Source organism: Pristiophorus japonicus, chromosome 15, assembly GCF_044704955.1.
Source record: "Pristiophorus japonicus isolate sPriJap1 chromosome 15, sPriJap1.hap1, whole genome shotgun sequence".
Classification (NCBI taxonomy): domain Eukaryota; kingdom Metazoa; phylum Chordata; class Chondrichthyes; family Pristiophoridae; genus Pristiophorus; species Pristiophorus japonicus.
In genome coordinates, this window is record NC_091991.1 from 69862513 (window position 1) to 69878366 (window position 15854).

The 15854-nt window shown below is 40.6% G+C and overlaps 1 protein-coding gene across 8 annotated transcripts in view; it reads right to left on the reverse strand.

Annotated features, from left to right (window-relative positions):
• The window catches only part of cadps2 (Ca++-dependent secretion activator 2), an 863559-nt gene that overhangs the window by 132857 nt on the left and 714848 nt on the right, over positions 1-15854 (reverse strand). For 6 of the 8 annotated variants that reach the window (XM_070900585.1, XM_070900581.1, XM_070900579.1 and 3 more), the window contains 2 exons: positions 9877-10018; positions 7151-7270 (listed from right to left, as the gene is read on the reverse strand). In XM_070900585.1, coding sequence (XP_070756686.1) covers positions 7151-7270; positions 9877-10018 — 262 coding nt within the window. The remainder of the gene's footprint in view (positions 1-7150; positions 7271-9876; positions 10019-15854) is intronic. The other 2 variants (XM_070900583.1, XM_070900582.1) reach the window with 1 other exon arrangement.

The following is a 15854-nucleotide window of genomic DNA, read 5'->3' on the forward strand; positions in this document are numbered from 1 at the left end:
ACTTGTGTAATCATGGAGCTGTCGATAGGGCAATTTACACCTTGGTTAGAAAAGGTACCTTCCTTTGAATTTATGATGAAAGGGTTGGTGGGTAAAGAAGTGATCCCACAACAATATCCTGGTTACTTGGTATTAGTTTATTTATCTCAGCCAAAGTCACGAGTGGTCAAAAATACTGCACACATAACTGCCCTACATCTGCTACTTATTTAGACATACGCGTGTCTGCATATTACGCAGAGAATAATGGATCTTTGGAAGTGATTACCAGGTGGTAATTTAATCGAGGGCTTCGGGCGACATCATAAACCATAAGAGCAAAACTCTCGTGGTTTGTAGCTCTAAGCTTAACCCCAAAATTACATTACCATCTTGAAACCACTCCTTGCTATCAATTAAAATGTAAACTGACATGGATCATAAAAATGGTGTGCAACTAAGGGGTTAATTTAGTTTTCTGGTTTGTTGTGCTGGCCATGACTGGTAGTGCCAACTATGTGTGTGTTCTAACCCACTCATGCACACATCTTCTACATTTGACCATCAGGAAATTTTACGGCTGGTACAAAACTGTAGTCTTTCTACTCATGATTGGTTGAGGTGATTTAACCAAAAATGTGCGCCTTTAAATTGGCTCAATTACAGGTTGCATCACGGTCAGGACATCTGTTGATATTTTAAAATTCTAGGATGAAAAGCAGCTCACTTCAATTAAATCTTTGAAGGAAAACATATCAGGGAAACTTGCAAAATAATTTGTTTACAGAAGTAAGGTATAATTACCCTAATGCAATATAAAAAACTTCCATCTAAACAATCGGTCCCAACACTCTCTCCCTTCAGTACTCCCCCCCGCACCCCCCCCCACCCACAAACACCTGGCAATAAATGACAAAGCTCTCTGTGTCTCCTCAACAGATCCTGTGAGTCAAATTCCCACCAGATCAATCAGTGCAAATCACTTGAGAGTCGAACATGAAAGCAGAATGCTGTACCACCCAAAGATCACCCAGTTATTAATAAGCAAGCTCAAATATGCTATTAGGAAAACTGAGACAGTAAGAACAATTGATGCCAATGTTAATTAACCTTCTTAGTGCTGACTCTCATCTTGTAGTTTGAGACTTGCTACTGAAAGGTGGAGGTGCCTCTCTGCCAGTAGGTGGTTTGGAACACTGGTTCTTGGCTGACTGACTGGTACTTATAATACCAGCTCTTGATCTTTCTCAAGGGATTCCCAAATTTGGCCTTTTCTCATTAGCCTGTTGGATCTTGCGCGATTAAAAGCAGACTTTTGCGCACCTGCTTCATTCCTGGTTCTTCTGCCTTACTGCCATATTCTCCCAGTGCACGCAAGTTTCCCTTTCCAACATTTTATTGTTTTTTGTCTATCCTCCCCACCAAACCCTCCCACTGTCCCTCCTTGTTGCCATCGGCAGCAGCCGTGTTGCCATCCTCTCTGACCTTTTGCCGCTCCTGACGACCTTGTAATAAATGTTTGATTCAAAGAATATCAGAATCGAGCCGAGGTGAATTTTTTTTTGACTCACCTTTGAGTCTCTGTTATTGGGGTTTCAGAGAGCAGATAATTTCTGCGTCACTGTAAATTGGGTAGATAGAGAGAAACTGTTTTCTCTGGTGGGAGAGTCCAGAACAAGGAGGTATAACCTGAAAATTAGAGCTAGGGGGTTCAGGGGTGATGTCAGGAAACACTTCTTCACATAAAAGGTAGTGGAAATCTCAAACTGTCTCCCTCAAAAAACTGTTGAGGCTGGGTGTCAACTGAAAGCTTCAAATCAGAGAATGATAGATTTTTGTTAGGCAAGGATATTAAGGGTTACGGAACCAAGGTGAAGAAATGGAGTTAAGATACAGATCAGCCATGATGTAATTGAATGGCGGAATAGGCTTGAGGGGCTGAATGGCTTACTCCTGTTCTTATGTTCCATACTGCTTATAGAGTGTACGGATACAGCAAATTGATATTTGAATCTAATTTATCCACAACATGAACTATGTAGTTACCTTGTGATTAATACTGACTCAGTATAAGTGGAAGAAATTGGGTATCTAACACAGCGTAGGATGATCAATTATTAATTCAAAATATATTAGCAATATGGATTGTTTTGAAAGCTTAATCATCTAAAGTCTTCATTATAACTGTTTATCTATCCCATTGCCAGCGCTGGGTTTGTATAAAAGTGAGCACATCATTGCTGCTTGGTAAATATCTTATTCTCACCCTGTTAATGTCCATCACAGTTATGGTACTGTTTACAGTGACGCAGAAATTGCAGAGCTTTCTGGCAGCAGCGACTCAGAGTTGAGGACAAAAACTTCACTTCAGCTCAGTTCTGATATTCTTTTGAGTCTGGAAATTACTGTGAGCCATGTTCTCACATGAACACTTGATGCACTCATATCAAATTCCTGTTTCCGTTATTTTAATAGAAGCATTAGCCCATTTATTTTCAATGCATATGTTTAAATAATGGACCAGGGAATTTGATAGCACTACATTAAATGTTCGTACAATTCCACTCTCAGTGATTCCAGCCCGTAAAGTTTAAATTTCCTCTGTAGAGGAACGTTGATGGAATCACCATTACTTTATTTAATAAATTTTGGTTGATCAAGGCTCATTGTGAGACAATCTTTTACAATATAACTCCCTTTAACAACCCGCCAAGTGTCACACTTACTCATTTTAATTTTAAAATGTAGCCTATTTTAATGTCCAGCCCTCTTGAAAATTAACACAGTTCCACATATATAAAGGACCTGCAAGCTATGTTGCTTTTGCTGATCATAAGCCTGGTTCTTAATATTTTCCTAACAACGATTATCTCATGTTTAAGAACTTTTCATTTTGAGCAGCTTTTTGTTATGAATAAACATGTATTCATCAAGTCCAATATATTTGGGAAATAACACAGTAAGATTGGCTGGAAATCTAAGATTTAAGTGCAGATAACATCCTACATTCTAAAAACGTAAAATTTTAAAAGCAACTCTCCTTATCATCTTAAAGGGACCTGTGCCAAACTGCATACACGTGGGAAATGGCTGTAGGAGAGGAACACACATGGGTTCTATTCTGAAACTGGGGACTGTGAACTAATTAGAGCATTGAGTTTTTAACCTCATACTTTAATTAGCTCTTTGTCCTCTATGTCAGCATGCAACCTTTGTGTTGACAAACATATTAAGAGTTTGCCCAACTTTAGTAGGCTTATAAACCAACGCTCATTGTGAAAACAATGGAAACCTAAATCTCTTAAAATGAACTGAAATCCATTCAGAAAGGGATCAGCAAAGTACAAGTGCTAGCCACACAGATCCAGATTTGTGTAATGAAATATGGAGCAATCAATTTCCTAGCAAAGACAGCGTGCAATGAGGACAAAAGACACATACCAAACATATGCACACACATTCAGAGTCATGTTGTTCTTCATAGTGTAAGAAGGATACCTGATAGTTCTACCTGGCAGATAGTACAGATATCATGTGACAGCAGGTGATTGGCAGTCAGCACGATATAGATACCAAGTGAACTTCTTTAAGTTTTACTGTAACAGTCATTAAAACATTTGGATCCGGTTATTTTAAGTTAACTCAATTTGTGGACTGATTAACAATCGCCTCTTTAATGTTGCTAGGTTTCAGAGTCTGGTCTACAGGACTCATGCCAATAAACCAGCGAGCAGGCCGCCAAGTTGTTTGGAACTATTGCATTATGCATGTTGCTGGCTGTGAGGGATGGCAACTTCTAATTGCAAGCAATCCACAGTTTTGATTAGTTATCAACTGTACAGGAAGTGTTTGCGACAACTAAATTCCTGCTCGCAATTATATCAAACATCTGTACAGAAAGGCATCAAGCCAACAGGATTACATTCTTTCAGCTCACAGATCATATTCCCCATTACAAATACCAACAAGATATTGATTTTTTAAGTTCCACATTGCTCTCTTTACCGCGGCATAAATATTTGCACCATATTAATGCAATATTTCTAAAGTTAATGTTGACCACCTGCCAATTGATTTGAAAGCCTTTGGTTCAATTTTATTAAACCTAATGCTAATATGTGACAAAAAAAAAACCCAAGCTGTTTCCAAAACTGTCAGAGAGATATGGTTAGCAGAGAATCATTTGTAGGGCTGGTTGTGGCTTGCACCTGAACAGGGAGAAACATGCAAAGTCAGAATAAAATACCTAAATTGTCAAGATTGCCTATTTAATTAGGTTAAAGTGGGTGGGCTTGGCACTTTGATCCTTTTATACATGACTATGTACAATTTATATTACATCTTGAAGTGGACCCATTCTTGTAGACATTTTTGTAATGTAGATACAAATAAGCACAGTACATGTCATCATGTGGTAGGCATCTTTTAATTAGTCACTATTAAAATTAACGTTCGGATTTTGCGCTCTCGACGCACAGCGTATGCCGTCGTCAGCCATCGGAAAGGCCCCACAAGTTCCAGGTATCCACATGCACTGCATATATGCGAAAACCTGGAACTTGTGATCTAACAAGGTTCACCATGACAGATCTACTGCACCAACCCAAAAATCACTTTAGCTGGTGTAGAGTTAGGGCTGTTGGCCTAACTACTGCCCAGCAAATGCTCACAAAACCCTTGCACCTGCTAAAAGCAGAGATAGGGCCTGCTTTCACTAGCATATGGCTTAATATAAATCTTAAATTAAATATTTTTAAAGAAAAAGTCATGCACAAACATTTAAAATAAGTTTATACAAATTTTGATACGGATTAAAATGTTCAAAATTATTTTTTAAAATATTACATTTTTATTGTATATGCTTTATTGAAGGGACTTCTAATTAAAAGTGTAAATGGCAACATTTATTTTTATTCCAGTTGTATAAATTATTTAATTATTTGGGGATTCCTAATATGCTTACGGTGATTCCGTTCATAAATGGAATCTCTATAAGCATATTAGGAATCCTCCTTTCTAATTGGAGGACCTGGCCCACATGACCCCAGGGACACTTCTGAATCGCCTGCGTCCCTGGGATCCGTGGGCCTTTACACAGGTGCACGCCTGCAGACCCAGGACCCGAAGTCTCTGAAACCTGGGAGCCTGAAGGTAAGTGCGGATTTTTTAAAAATCGGGTTGGAGGCGTACTCCAGAGGTACTGCAAATTCTGGCCCATTATGTTTCTTCGTACAAGATTTGCAGTGTATAAAACAATAACACTATTTATCAAGTTCATCTCTGTGTAGTTTATCTACGCAGTTACATTTTCATCATTGTTGTCTTCCTTTCCACTTTTCTAACACTTGATTTCACGTTCTCCTTTATTCACTTTCCGTTTCCTCGATTCACATTTCTTCATCTCTCAGTTTTAAATATCTTACTCTTATCCTGTTTTGGAGTTTTTATCTAGATTTTTTTCTCAACCCAACCTCTCTCCCTATGTCCTGGAGTGCTTCTTTACTTGCCCAATATCTAGGTAATTGGTAGTAGGCCCAGGGGTCAAACAGAAGCCCCTGTCACTTTATTTCAGCTACTGGTTACATCACATGCCCTCATGCGATCTTCCTTGACTTTGGAATGCAATAGAATAAGCGACTAGAATGCAGCTTAGGCTCTAAACTGATGAACAAATTTATTAAACAGTAAATGGATAAATGAACGATAGCACTGACACATCATAGACGACAGTAGTTACAGGCTTAACTATCTCTCTGTGGAAAACAGAAGCTAATAGTCACATCTGTTGCACTGACCTTCAATGTAAACTGGACTTGGCTCAAGGTCCCTGAATATTAACCTTACATGGAGTGTCGCTGCTAACCATCCATGGCATCTCTCTGGCTTATTTGTATCTCTTTGATGCTTCAGATGCGCTACTCAATTGGGGCTATTGTGTATCAAAACAAGCTCAACCATTTTGTTTGTGTTCTTTCTCTTGCTAAACATACTACAAGTGTCATCTTATACTTCTCAGACTTTTAACATTCATATCTCTGATCATAATTATCAAATTGGCAAGTGTCTTCCACTGAATAAAAACATTAGACACAGATTCATGGGAGAAATTGTGAACTACTGGCTGCTTGTTTCTCACTTGAAAAATCGATGACTGACAGTTGAAATTCTGGTCGGGAGCTTATGCACCCATTTGACTGTCAGAATCAAATTGGTTCCTACACCTGTTGTAGGACCCTTATAATGACTTTCAAAGAAATATTGGTGGCATGCATATGCATAGCAGTCCCATTTCTCAAGGCTTTGAGAGGCCTAGTCTTAAAGGGACTGTTAGAGGCTAAGCATTTTGGTTCTTAAAAATTATATATTTTTGTGCGGCTAGGAAGAGCAGGAGTTGCTCCTCCGGGCCCCACAAAAATATTTTGGCTCATTCTCAATTCCCGCCCCCAGCATCCACTCCCAACAGGCCTTCCATGCCGGCTGATTCTTTGCCTTGGAAGCCAATGCGCTGCAGCCAAGAGCCCGTTTACCGCTTGCTGACAAAATGTTAATGAGACCCGAACCAAAGAGTGGCTCGAGCCTCCAAACTGATGTGTTTGCATGGGCATCGCGGGCTCATCGATACCATGCCAGTTGGGCACCCAGACCAAAAGTCTCCCCTCCACCCCCCCGATTTTATAAAAGTGAAGTAATTTCTTGTCAGTGACATACTTTGAGAGTAGAACAGAATTTTATAATGGCTGTTTCACTTGTTGCTGGACTAAAATATCCGATGAAAATAATTTAAGATTCTCATTTGTTTATGACACACAGGATAGATATGTCAACTAAACATCCTTAAAGTGTAAGTCAGTCTTGACCTTTAATGTATCCTCTATAGAATGACTAATAACTCAATGATTAATTACTTAGATTCAGTATGAAATGGAGAACATTTAGACCATTTTATTTCAAATATTTGCTTCTATTCTCAGCAGTTTTTGCATACACAGGTGCCTCTATAAGCAACCATATTGACATCCGATTGCTCATGAACTAAGATTCTTGGGCTATGGGGAAGCTTATTAGCTTGTCTCACGCCTGCATTCAAACACACACATTGGGCACAAGAGCAAATGTACACAACATGCAGACTTCACAAGCAAGCGGCTACACAACTCTGCAGTATACACACGTGGAATCACATAAAGAGGTCATCCAAGATGGTGGAGAAAAGCTAGGCATTTGTGGAAGATTAAGAGGCAGACTTGGGACTTTTGGTAGGCTCACGCTAGCGAGGTTATTGGTGAGGTTCCTGTGGAAGAAAGAATGATGAGAACATCAGAGGAATCAAAATGCCAGAATTAAGTGAATAAAGCAGTTCATTCAATGCAGTGGGGGAGAAGTGTGCTCCAACTCAAGCAAGCAGGTTGACTTCCAGTTGCATCTTCATAATAAATTGACTCACAAAGATCAAATATGCTTGACTTACAAGGCAATTAGATTATAGAATAACTTTTTGAAGAAGGCACAAAGATTAGCAAAAGTCACCCGCCTTGTAAGAACAATATTAAAGATGCTAATATTTAAGACTGACAGAAATGATAATCTAAGGTGGTCCACACTTCAATGTAACTGCTGATGATCCCTATGATCATGTAAATTGTGGTGTGTCCAAGAATATATTACACACAAATTTCTACATCAGTTCCTCAAACAGCTGTCCTCTAGAATTATTCTGAAGTACAGGTTAAGTATAGCAGACTTTCTGTGATACACCCTCTATTTCAAATTATAAAGGACATTATTGTATATTTTACTTCAAGTTTTTTTCTCCCCATTTCCTCAATTTTTCCCTGATGCGATTTGTCTTCCTACAGTCCCCTTCAACTAGGAAATCTGCACAGTCCTGGATTATGATCATGGATTCCTCCATCATTTCGTTTCAGTCCTCCCACATATGCTAAGATTAAACTACAGTGAAGTATGGTGATGGCGTTCAAATCATAAATACTGCTGCACAATGAGGCTGTCAAGCCATCAGGTTATGTGATGTAGGCAAAATCATATTACTCCTCATGTGAACTGATCCACTGAAGTGACGTTCTGTGTTGAGTAGGTCACGTATGCAAACATGTACCAATTCCAATCTGCACAAGCATACAGGTTAGAGTTCCACACGTGCACACTGCTGGATTGTAACTCTTCCAGCTGTCCTAGCTTCTTCTTGGGAATGCAGTCTGACAGATGTAAGCACAGCACTCACTTGTCAGTTGGCTTCAAAATGCCATTGTTTCTTGGCCACCAGATCCACACCATATAAAACAGTGAATGCACGTTCCTGCCAACCAGTTGATATTTATTGACAGAAGAAATCAAGACACACCAGTGTTTCACCTTGAATAAATTATTTTTGATGTGTAATCACTGTTGTTGTGTCGGTAACCATGGTAACACATTTGCACACAAGATCCCACAAACAGAAAATGGATGACCAGTTAATTTGTTTTGGTGGTGTTCGATAAAGGTGAGATATTGGTTTTAATGTCATCCAAAAGATAGCACTTTCATCAATACAGCACTTCCTCAGTGTGGCACTGATATCGGCCTAGATTAGAAGCTCAAGTCCCAGAGCTGGCTGGAACCCACAGACTTTTGTTTCAAGAGGCACAAATGTTACCCGAGCCGAACTGTCACACGGTGTAAAATGTTTACGTTTTGTCTAACCATTTAGACAGGACCTACTGAGACAATTGCTTATGGAAGATATAGTTGGATAATTGAGTTCATTAAATTTCTTCCAGGGTTTGAAATTGCACTGTTTGCGATACAAGATTCATAAGAAATTTTATTCTCTGCCATTTTCACAGAGATTTTAATCCATTTTAAGCAAAAGTATTAAGTGACCCCACTGTAATATCACTGTGATATCACATGGTCTAATTTCAAAGCAACAATGATTTTAAAAACTGGCCGGGAAAACACAATGGTTACTCGGTTAAATACGTGCAGATAAAATGTTTTGCCTGATCTAGGCTGACATTTCAGTGCCGCACTGAGGGTGCACTGCATTGACGAAGGCGCTGTCTTTTGTTTATGGTGCTCAAGGTTGAATAAGATGTTCTCTCAGTTACAACACTGGCTAAGAATTAGCATCTAAAATACCCACTGTTCCAATCTGTTCACCTTTCATAGAGTATGTAAGGAATGAATCAGTATCTGAGAAATCATTCATTTAAAATAAAGCCTAAACCCAAAAAAACAGCATGTTTTTTACGAATAATTCTGACAGTCGATAGTTTATTTTTACACTGTTGATTTTGATTGTCAAAATGAAGTTAGTCCTTGTCTCATTGTGTGAATTGCTCCACTAAATGATTTGATGGTTTAACAGGTAATGTGAGCAGTGTGGGAAAATATCAAACTGTGGCAGGATCATTTTGGCTGGAAACTTGTCTAAACATGCATTAAAATGGTACCAGCAAACACTGTACAAGAAAATATTAATATTCCCTCAATTCAGGCTTTGTAATCCAAACCTTTTACTTGTCTTTCTTCATAATGAAGAGGGAGACATCTCAACAAACCATATAGGATATATTTTACCAATGGGTAGTGTGATTGTGATTTGGATCACCTCCTTGTGTTCTTCCAGTATGTGAACAACTCTTCATTAGATCATCTGGGATCCCCTTTGCAAGATCTCTAATGTAATTTACATGTCCTTCTTGCAGGAACGTATTGGGTAGCGAGCTGCAATGGGTGTGCCGAGTCACCATTCTATTTATTTCTTATAGACCCACCTTCTACCATGGCACCAGGTATAAGCTCTTACACTGTTAAAGCTAACTCCAATCCAACAGACAGCTATCACTAAAGGAAGGAAAATTTTATGAGGGGAAGCATCTCTAAGGCACTTACTTCACAGGTTGCCATGTTTCTTGTTCGAAACTTTTATGAATGGACTGAGCAATCGCCGACTCCATCAAGTCAATGTAACGAACCACCAGAGGAACAAAGAATTCTTGCAAATGTTTGTGATATTTTCCATTGCACAAATGAGCTTTAAAAGAAGAGTAAATTAAATTAATTACATTTCCGATTTACCAATTTTAAGTACAAACGCAAACACGCATCATTTGGATGTATGGAAAATAAAGTTTTTAAATTAATACAGCCGCAAAAGAAACACATTTCCATTTGGAATCATAAGGAAATCATGGCAACTTAATCATACTTGGAATGGAAATCAGAGAAGCTGCTAGGGCTTAAATTAGAACCAAAACACTTTTGAGATAAGCACGTCCAATAGATGTCATTACAATTGCCGATGATTTATTATGCCAACCTTATAGATTCAACACATTTTTAAAGCATTCACAAAGGGTGCCACTTAAACAGAGAAACATTTCACAACAGATGATTTTACGACAGCATAACCCCTTTTTTTTGCCAATGTCTGAAAAGGTTGCACCACAACTGACAGTTCATTGAGAGTTCAAAGGTCTCACATCTGAGCCTTCAGAGCTTCATACTTGTCTTCCTCAAAAAATAGTCATTAATAATTTGCATCAAGAACAGAGATGAAACAGCTCCCGCCCAGTGAGCATTTTAAGTACATGAGGGTAAAGGTATAGAAGGATATGTTGATAGGATGAGATGAAGTAAACAGAGTGGGAGGAGGCTGGTGCAGAGCATAAACACCGGCATAGACCTGTTGGGCTGAATGGCCTGTTTGTACACTGCAAATTCTATGTAATTCTATGAATGCTTAATGTGCTTGCATCAAATTCCTCTCTTCACTTCATTAGTGGAAGGTTGAAGCCGTTTCAAGTAAAAAGGTTATCATCATCATAGGCAGTCCCTCAAAATCGAGGAAGACTTGCTTCCATTCTAAAAGTGAGTTCTCAGGTGACTGAACAGTCCAATACGGGAATTACAGTCTCTGTCACAGGTGGAACAGACAGTGGTTGAAGGAAAGGGTGGGTGGGGAGTCTGGTTTGCTGCACGCTCCTTCTGCTGTCTGCGTTTGGTTTCTGCATACTCTCGGCGATGAGACTCAAGATGCTCAGCTCTCTCCCGGATGCTCTTCCTCCACTTCGAGTGGTCTTGGGCCAGGGATTCCCAGGTGCCTTTATCAAGGAGGCTTTGAGGGTGTCCTTGAAACATTCCCTCTGCCCACCTGGGACTCGCTTGCCGTGTAGGAGTTCCAAGTAGAGCGCTTGCTTTGGGAGTCTCATGTTGGGCATGCGGACGATGTGGCCCGCCCAACGGAGCTGGTCGAGTATATGGCTCAGAGACGTGGACCATATACAGTAGATACCTCAAAGCACTGGAGAAGTACCACCAGCGCTGACTCCACAAGATCCTGCAAATCCATTGGGAAGATAGACACACCAAAATCAGTGATCTCGATCAGGCCAACATCCCCAGCATTGAAGCACTGACCACACTTGACCAAACAGGTTAGCACCTTCATTAAACAGCTGAGAAAGGAATTTGAAAGAAGCACATTAAATATTTGTACAATTATATCTGGTAATAATTTCCAGGCTTTTGTTTCATATCTCTTGCTCCAGGCTATTTCCTTTTATCTTTACACATCACAACATCAGGATTTTCATTCAGTCGGCCAGACTGCCTTGTACATGCATGGTTTTGCAGTGCCGTGTGTGGAATCTTTCACTCCTCAGCTGTGTGCTGCCCTGGAGAGCCAGAGACAATCACATTTGCTGCATTTCCCACTGTGCTCATCTGATATTTCAATATACTTTTTAAAAATCCTGGCTAGTGGATATCCTGTCTTTCTTTCTCCCTCACAACATGTATTTTCCTCACATTATTTATCCAATTTCTCAGTCTATTGTTTCTGTCAATTTCTTTCCTCCGATTGAATGAGTTTGAAGATTTAAAAATTAAAAAAAATGCCACGACACATCATTAGGAACAATATTCTTTTCTTTGAATCTTCAAATGGTGATTTAAGCAAAAACGCTAAAAAAATGGAGATATTTTTCTGCATTCAGTTTTGGGGACCAAATCACAAGAAAGATAAACTGGCCTTGGAAGGGATGCAGCATAGATTCACCAGAATGAAATCTGGGCTTAAATTTTGCAGACAGGTTGCCTAAACATGGCTTGTATTCCCTTGAGTCTAGAAGGTTAAGGTGTGATCCAATCAAGGTGTTTAAAATAACAAAAGAATTCGATAGGTTAGATACAGATAAACGATATCCCCTGGTGGGAGAACCTAGAACATAGGGAAAAAAATTTAAATTATAGCCAGGCCATTGTGAAACCAGAAAGCAATTCTTCACACAAAGAGTAGTGCAAATCTAGATAAATAGTTACTGACAAAACATTAGGAGTGAGATTTATTGGGCCTGAAATTGAGGTCGGAGGCTTCCTCCGTACGAACGCCTCTGACTCGAAAAAAATCTCCGCAAGTACTTGGTGGTCCCGGAGGAATGCAAGATCCCAATCAGAGGCCTAGATTCGCTGTGCAGCACATGGGGACATGCCTTTCAGGTATGTAAGTCCAAACTGGAATCACGTGGGCCTGGACAACTAATCGCTCTCTCTCATTGATAAAAATGGGAACTCCGTCTGTACGAGTTCCCATTACTATCAATGAGAAAACCCCCTAAAACACCCAAACACAGCATAATAAATAAATAAAACACCTCACATATTTAAAATTAATTGAAATTAAATGTAATTAAATGTTTTAGTGAAAAAAATATTTTTTGGAATTTTTTTTATTATGTTTTAATATAAACTTACCTTAATGGACAGAGTTTTTACTTTAAAAATGTGTATTTAAATTAAATTTTTATGGGCGAGAAATGAAATTGATCAATTACTGCCCAAAAAGCCGCTAAGATTCTGCAATTAATGCCGGCGGAAAATTGATCAAAAAAATCCCGCCCGGCGGGAAAAATAGGCGCTGCTCGTGGATTCTCGACAATAAACGCAAATTAAGTCCGAAGTTAGAGTCGGGCCTAGTGAGGGGGAAAAGATGAAAAATATTTTTTCAAAAAATAAAAAATAAAACATCAGAAAACATTCACAGGACCCTTTTCCACTGAATCACTGCAAAAGAATTAAAAAAAACGTTCACTTACCTTTTTTTGCAGGGTTTCATACCGACTGTCCATCGAAAGGCTGTTCCGACTGAGCGTTTTTTTCCCCCAAGAAATACGGATCACTTCTCCCACCAAACTCGGGAGGGAGCGGTTTTCCTAGCATTGCACGCCGGTGGTCCATTCCCCAGTGATATTTTGAAACCGCCGGTGTAAGGCTTTGATGAAATTACCACCGATGAAACACCGCCCAAAACAAGGAACTACCGCCAAGAAACTGATGAAATTCAGGCCCTATGGCCCCAAAATTGGTGGCCTTACCACCCACTGCTGCTGGATGCCGTCGAGTTTTGTCGCCGGTCTCCCCTCTGTGCCAATTTCCACTCAGACTGCAGCCAGCGGGAACTGCCCGCTGACGGCCAAGTAGCGCAAGTGTCCTCCCGCCTGCCAAGCTACCAGTTTGGTGCGGGCGGCAGTCGGGGGCAGCAGGGGGAAGGACTGCTGCATGGAGGCAAGTCTAACCCCAACGGTAAGTACGAAGACCTGCAAAAAAAGGTTAGTGAATATCATTTAATTTTTTTTTTTTACAGCGTCTTACCTGTATGGGCTCCCCTGAAGGTCTTCTGGTGTTTTTTTTTTTGATGATGATTTTAATTTTCAGGTCTTCCACCCTTCCTGGGCCCAACTTCATCCTTGGCGGCACTTGAGCGGCAAGCTTCTTTGCCGCCTAGATTGAGAGCTCCGCCTGCTGCCGCCCAGATTGACAGCATAAGCCGTTGTTTGACTGCCGGGTGGTACTGCCACCTCTTTTAGAGAAATCTTCCTGGCAAAGTACCGCCCGGTCTCTCGGTGGCCATCGGCAGTCCTTTGGGTGGCATTTGGGCGGGCCTTGGCCTTCAGCAATTCCGAGCCCAATGTGTTTTTAAAACTCTTACGCTGGTAAAAGTAGACTATGCGCCTGCTTTCACCAGGCGTAAAAGTTTGAAGGGCATTCACTGGGCATGAGGTGGGCAAATAGCCCAATCTCTGCCATGCGGATGTCCTTCTCCTGGGGAAGCAAAGGATCGGAAAAGCTGTTTTTCGGCGCATATGCATCGCGCCCCGAAAACCGGACAATTTTAGGCCCATTATCAGAATGTGTGAGGCAGCTCAGAAGTCTGTTTAAATAATTCAAGCATTGTTTATATTTAAAGAATGAAATATATCAAAATAAATCACAAAAAATAACCTAAATTAGAAAGAAGCATAGCTTGTAGTTCTATTAAGTACATTAAATCTTGTATTAAGTACATTAGCACTTATTAGGTTCTGATAATTAAAAATGATAAGACTTGATATATTCTTGATGATCTAACAGTACCTGGATTAAGACACAATGGGCCCAAGTTTCCACACGATAAAAAACGGGCGCCCCTCCGAGCTGGGCGCCCATTTTTCGCGCCTAAAAAAAAACTCGCGATTCTGGAGCGTTCTGCAGCTCCTTGTCTGCCTGGCGCGGCGCCCAGGGGGGCGGAGCCTACACTCGCACCGATTTTGTAAGTGGGAGGGGGCGGGTACTATTTAAATTAGTTTTTTTCCTGCCGGCAACGCTGCACGTGCGCGTTGGAGCGTTCGCGCATGCGCAGTGTGAAAATAACATTGGCACTCGGCCATTTTTGTAGTTCTTTGTAGCTGTTTAATTTTTGAACATTTTTTTAATAAAAGCACATTGCCATCAGCATATCAGCACTTGCAGCCTTCTCACTGTCTCCTTCCCCCCCCTCCCCCGCGGGAAGAACGGGCGCCTCCTCCCCCCCACGGGAAAGAACGGGCGCCTCCCCCCCCCCGCGGGAAAGAACGGGCGCCTCCTCCCCCCCCCCGCGGGAAAGAATGGGCGCCTCCTCCTCCCCCCGCCGCGGGAAGAACAGGCGCCTCAGGCTGACTGCAGCATTCTCTGTGCCTGAAGCACTTTCACACAGGTAGGAAGATGGTTTATTTAATCTTTTCTTTGCTTATAAATGTTTATTCAGGTTGGATTTATTTGTATAATATTTGTAGAAGTATAAATAAGGATTTATTGTAGAATTTAATGACTTCCCTTCCCCCCCCTCCCCCCCCCGCACCTCGTTCTGGACGCCTAATTTGTAACCTGCGTCTGATTTTTTAATGTGTAGAACAGGTTTTTTCAGTTCTACAAAAATCTTCACTTGCTCCATTCTAACTTAGTTTGGAGTACGTTTTCACTGTGGAAACTTTGAAATCAGGCGTCAGTGGCCGGACACGCCCCCTTTTGAAGAAAAAATTCTGTTCCAAAGTAGAACTGTTCTACCTGACTAGAACTGCAGAAAAAAAAATGTGGAGAATTGCGATTTCTAAGATAGTCCGTTCTCCACCAGTTGCTCCTAAAAATCAGGCGCAAATCATGTGGAAACTTGGGCCCATAGAAACTCTTGACTTGGGAACGGTAGTATAGTGGTTATGTTACGGGACTAGTAATCCAGTAGACCTGGACTAATGATTTGGAGATGCGAGTTCAAATCCCATGGCATCCGGGGAATTTAAATTCAGTAAATCAAACTGCCTTCTGAAATGGTGTAGCAAGCCACTCATTTGTACCAAACCATTACGACAAAGTCACTGTGGGAGTACTTCCACCACACGGAGTGCAGCGGTTCAAGAAGATGGCTCACCACCACCAAAGGACAATTCAGGATGGGCAATAAATGCCGGCCTTTCCAATGATGCCCACATCCCATGAATGAATTTACAAAAAAATCTATCAACTGTATTTATAAGGCCATTTTTGATAGTCGTACTGTGATCATTTTTCTATCATTA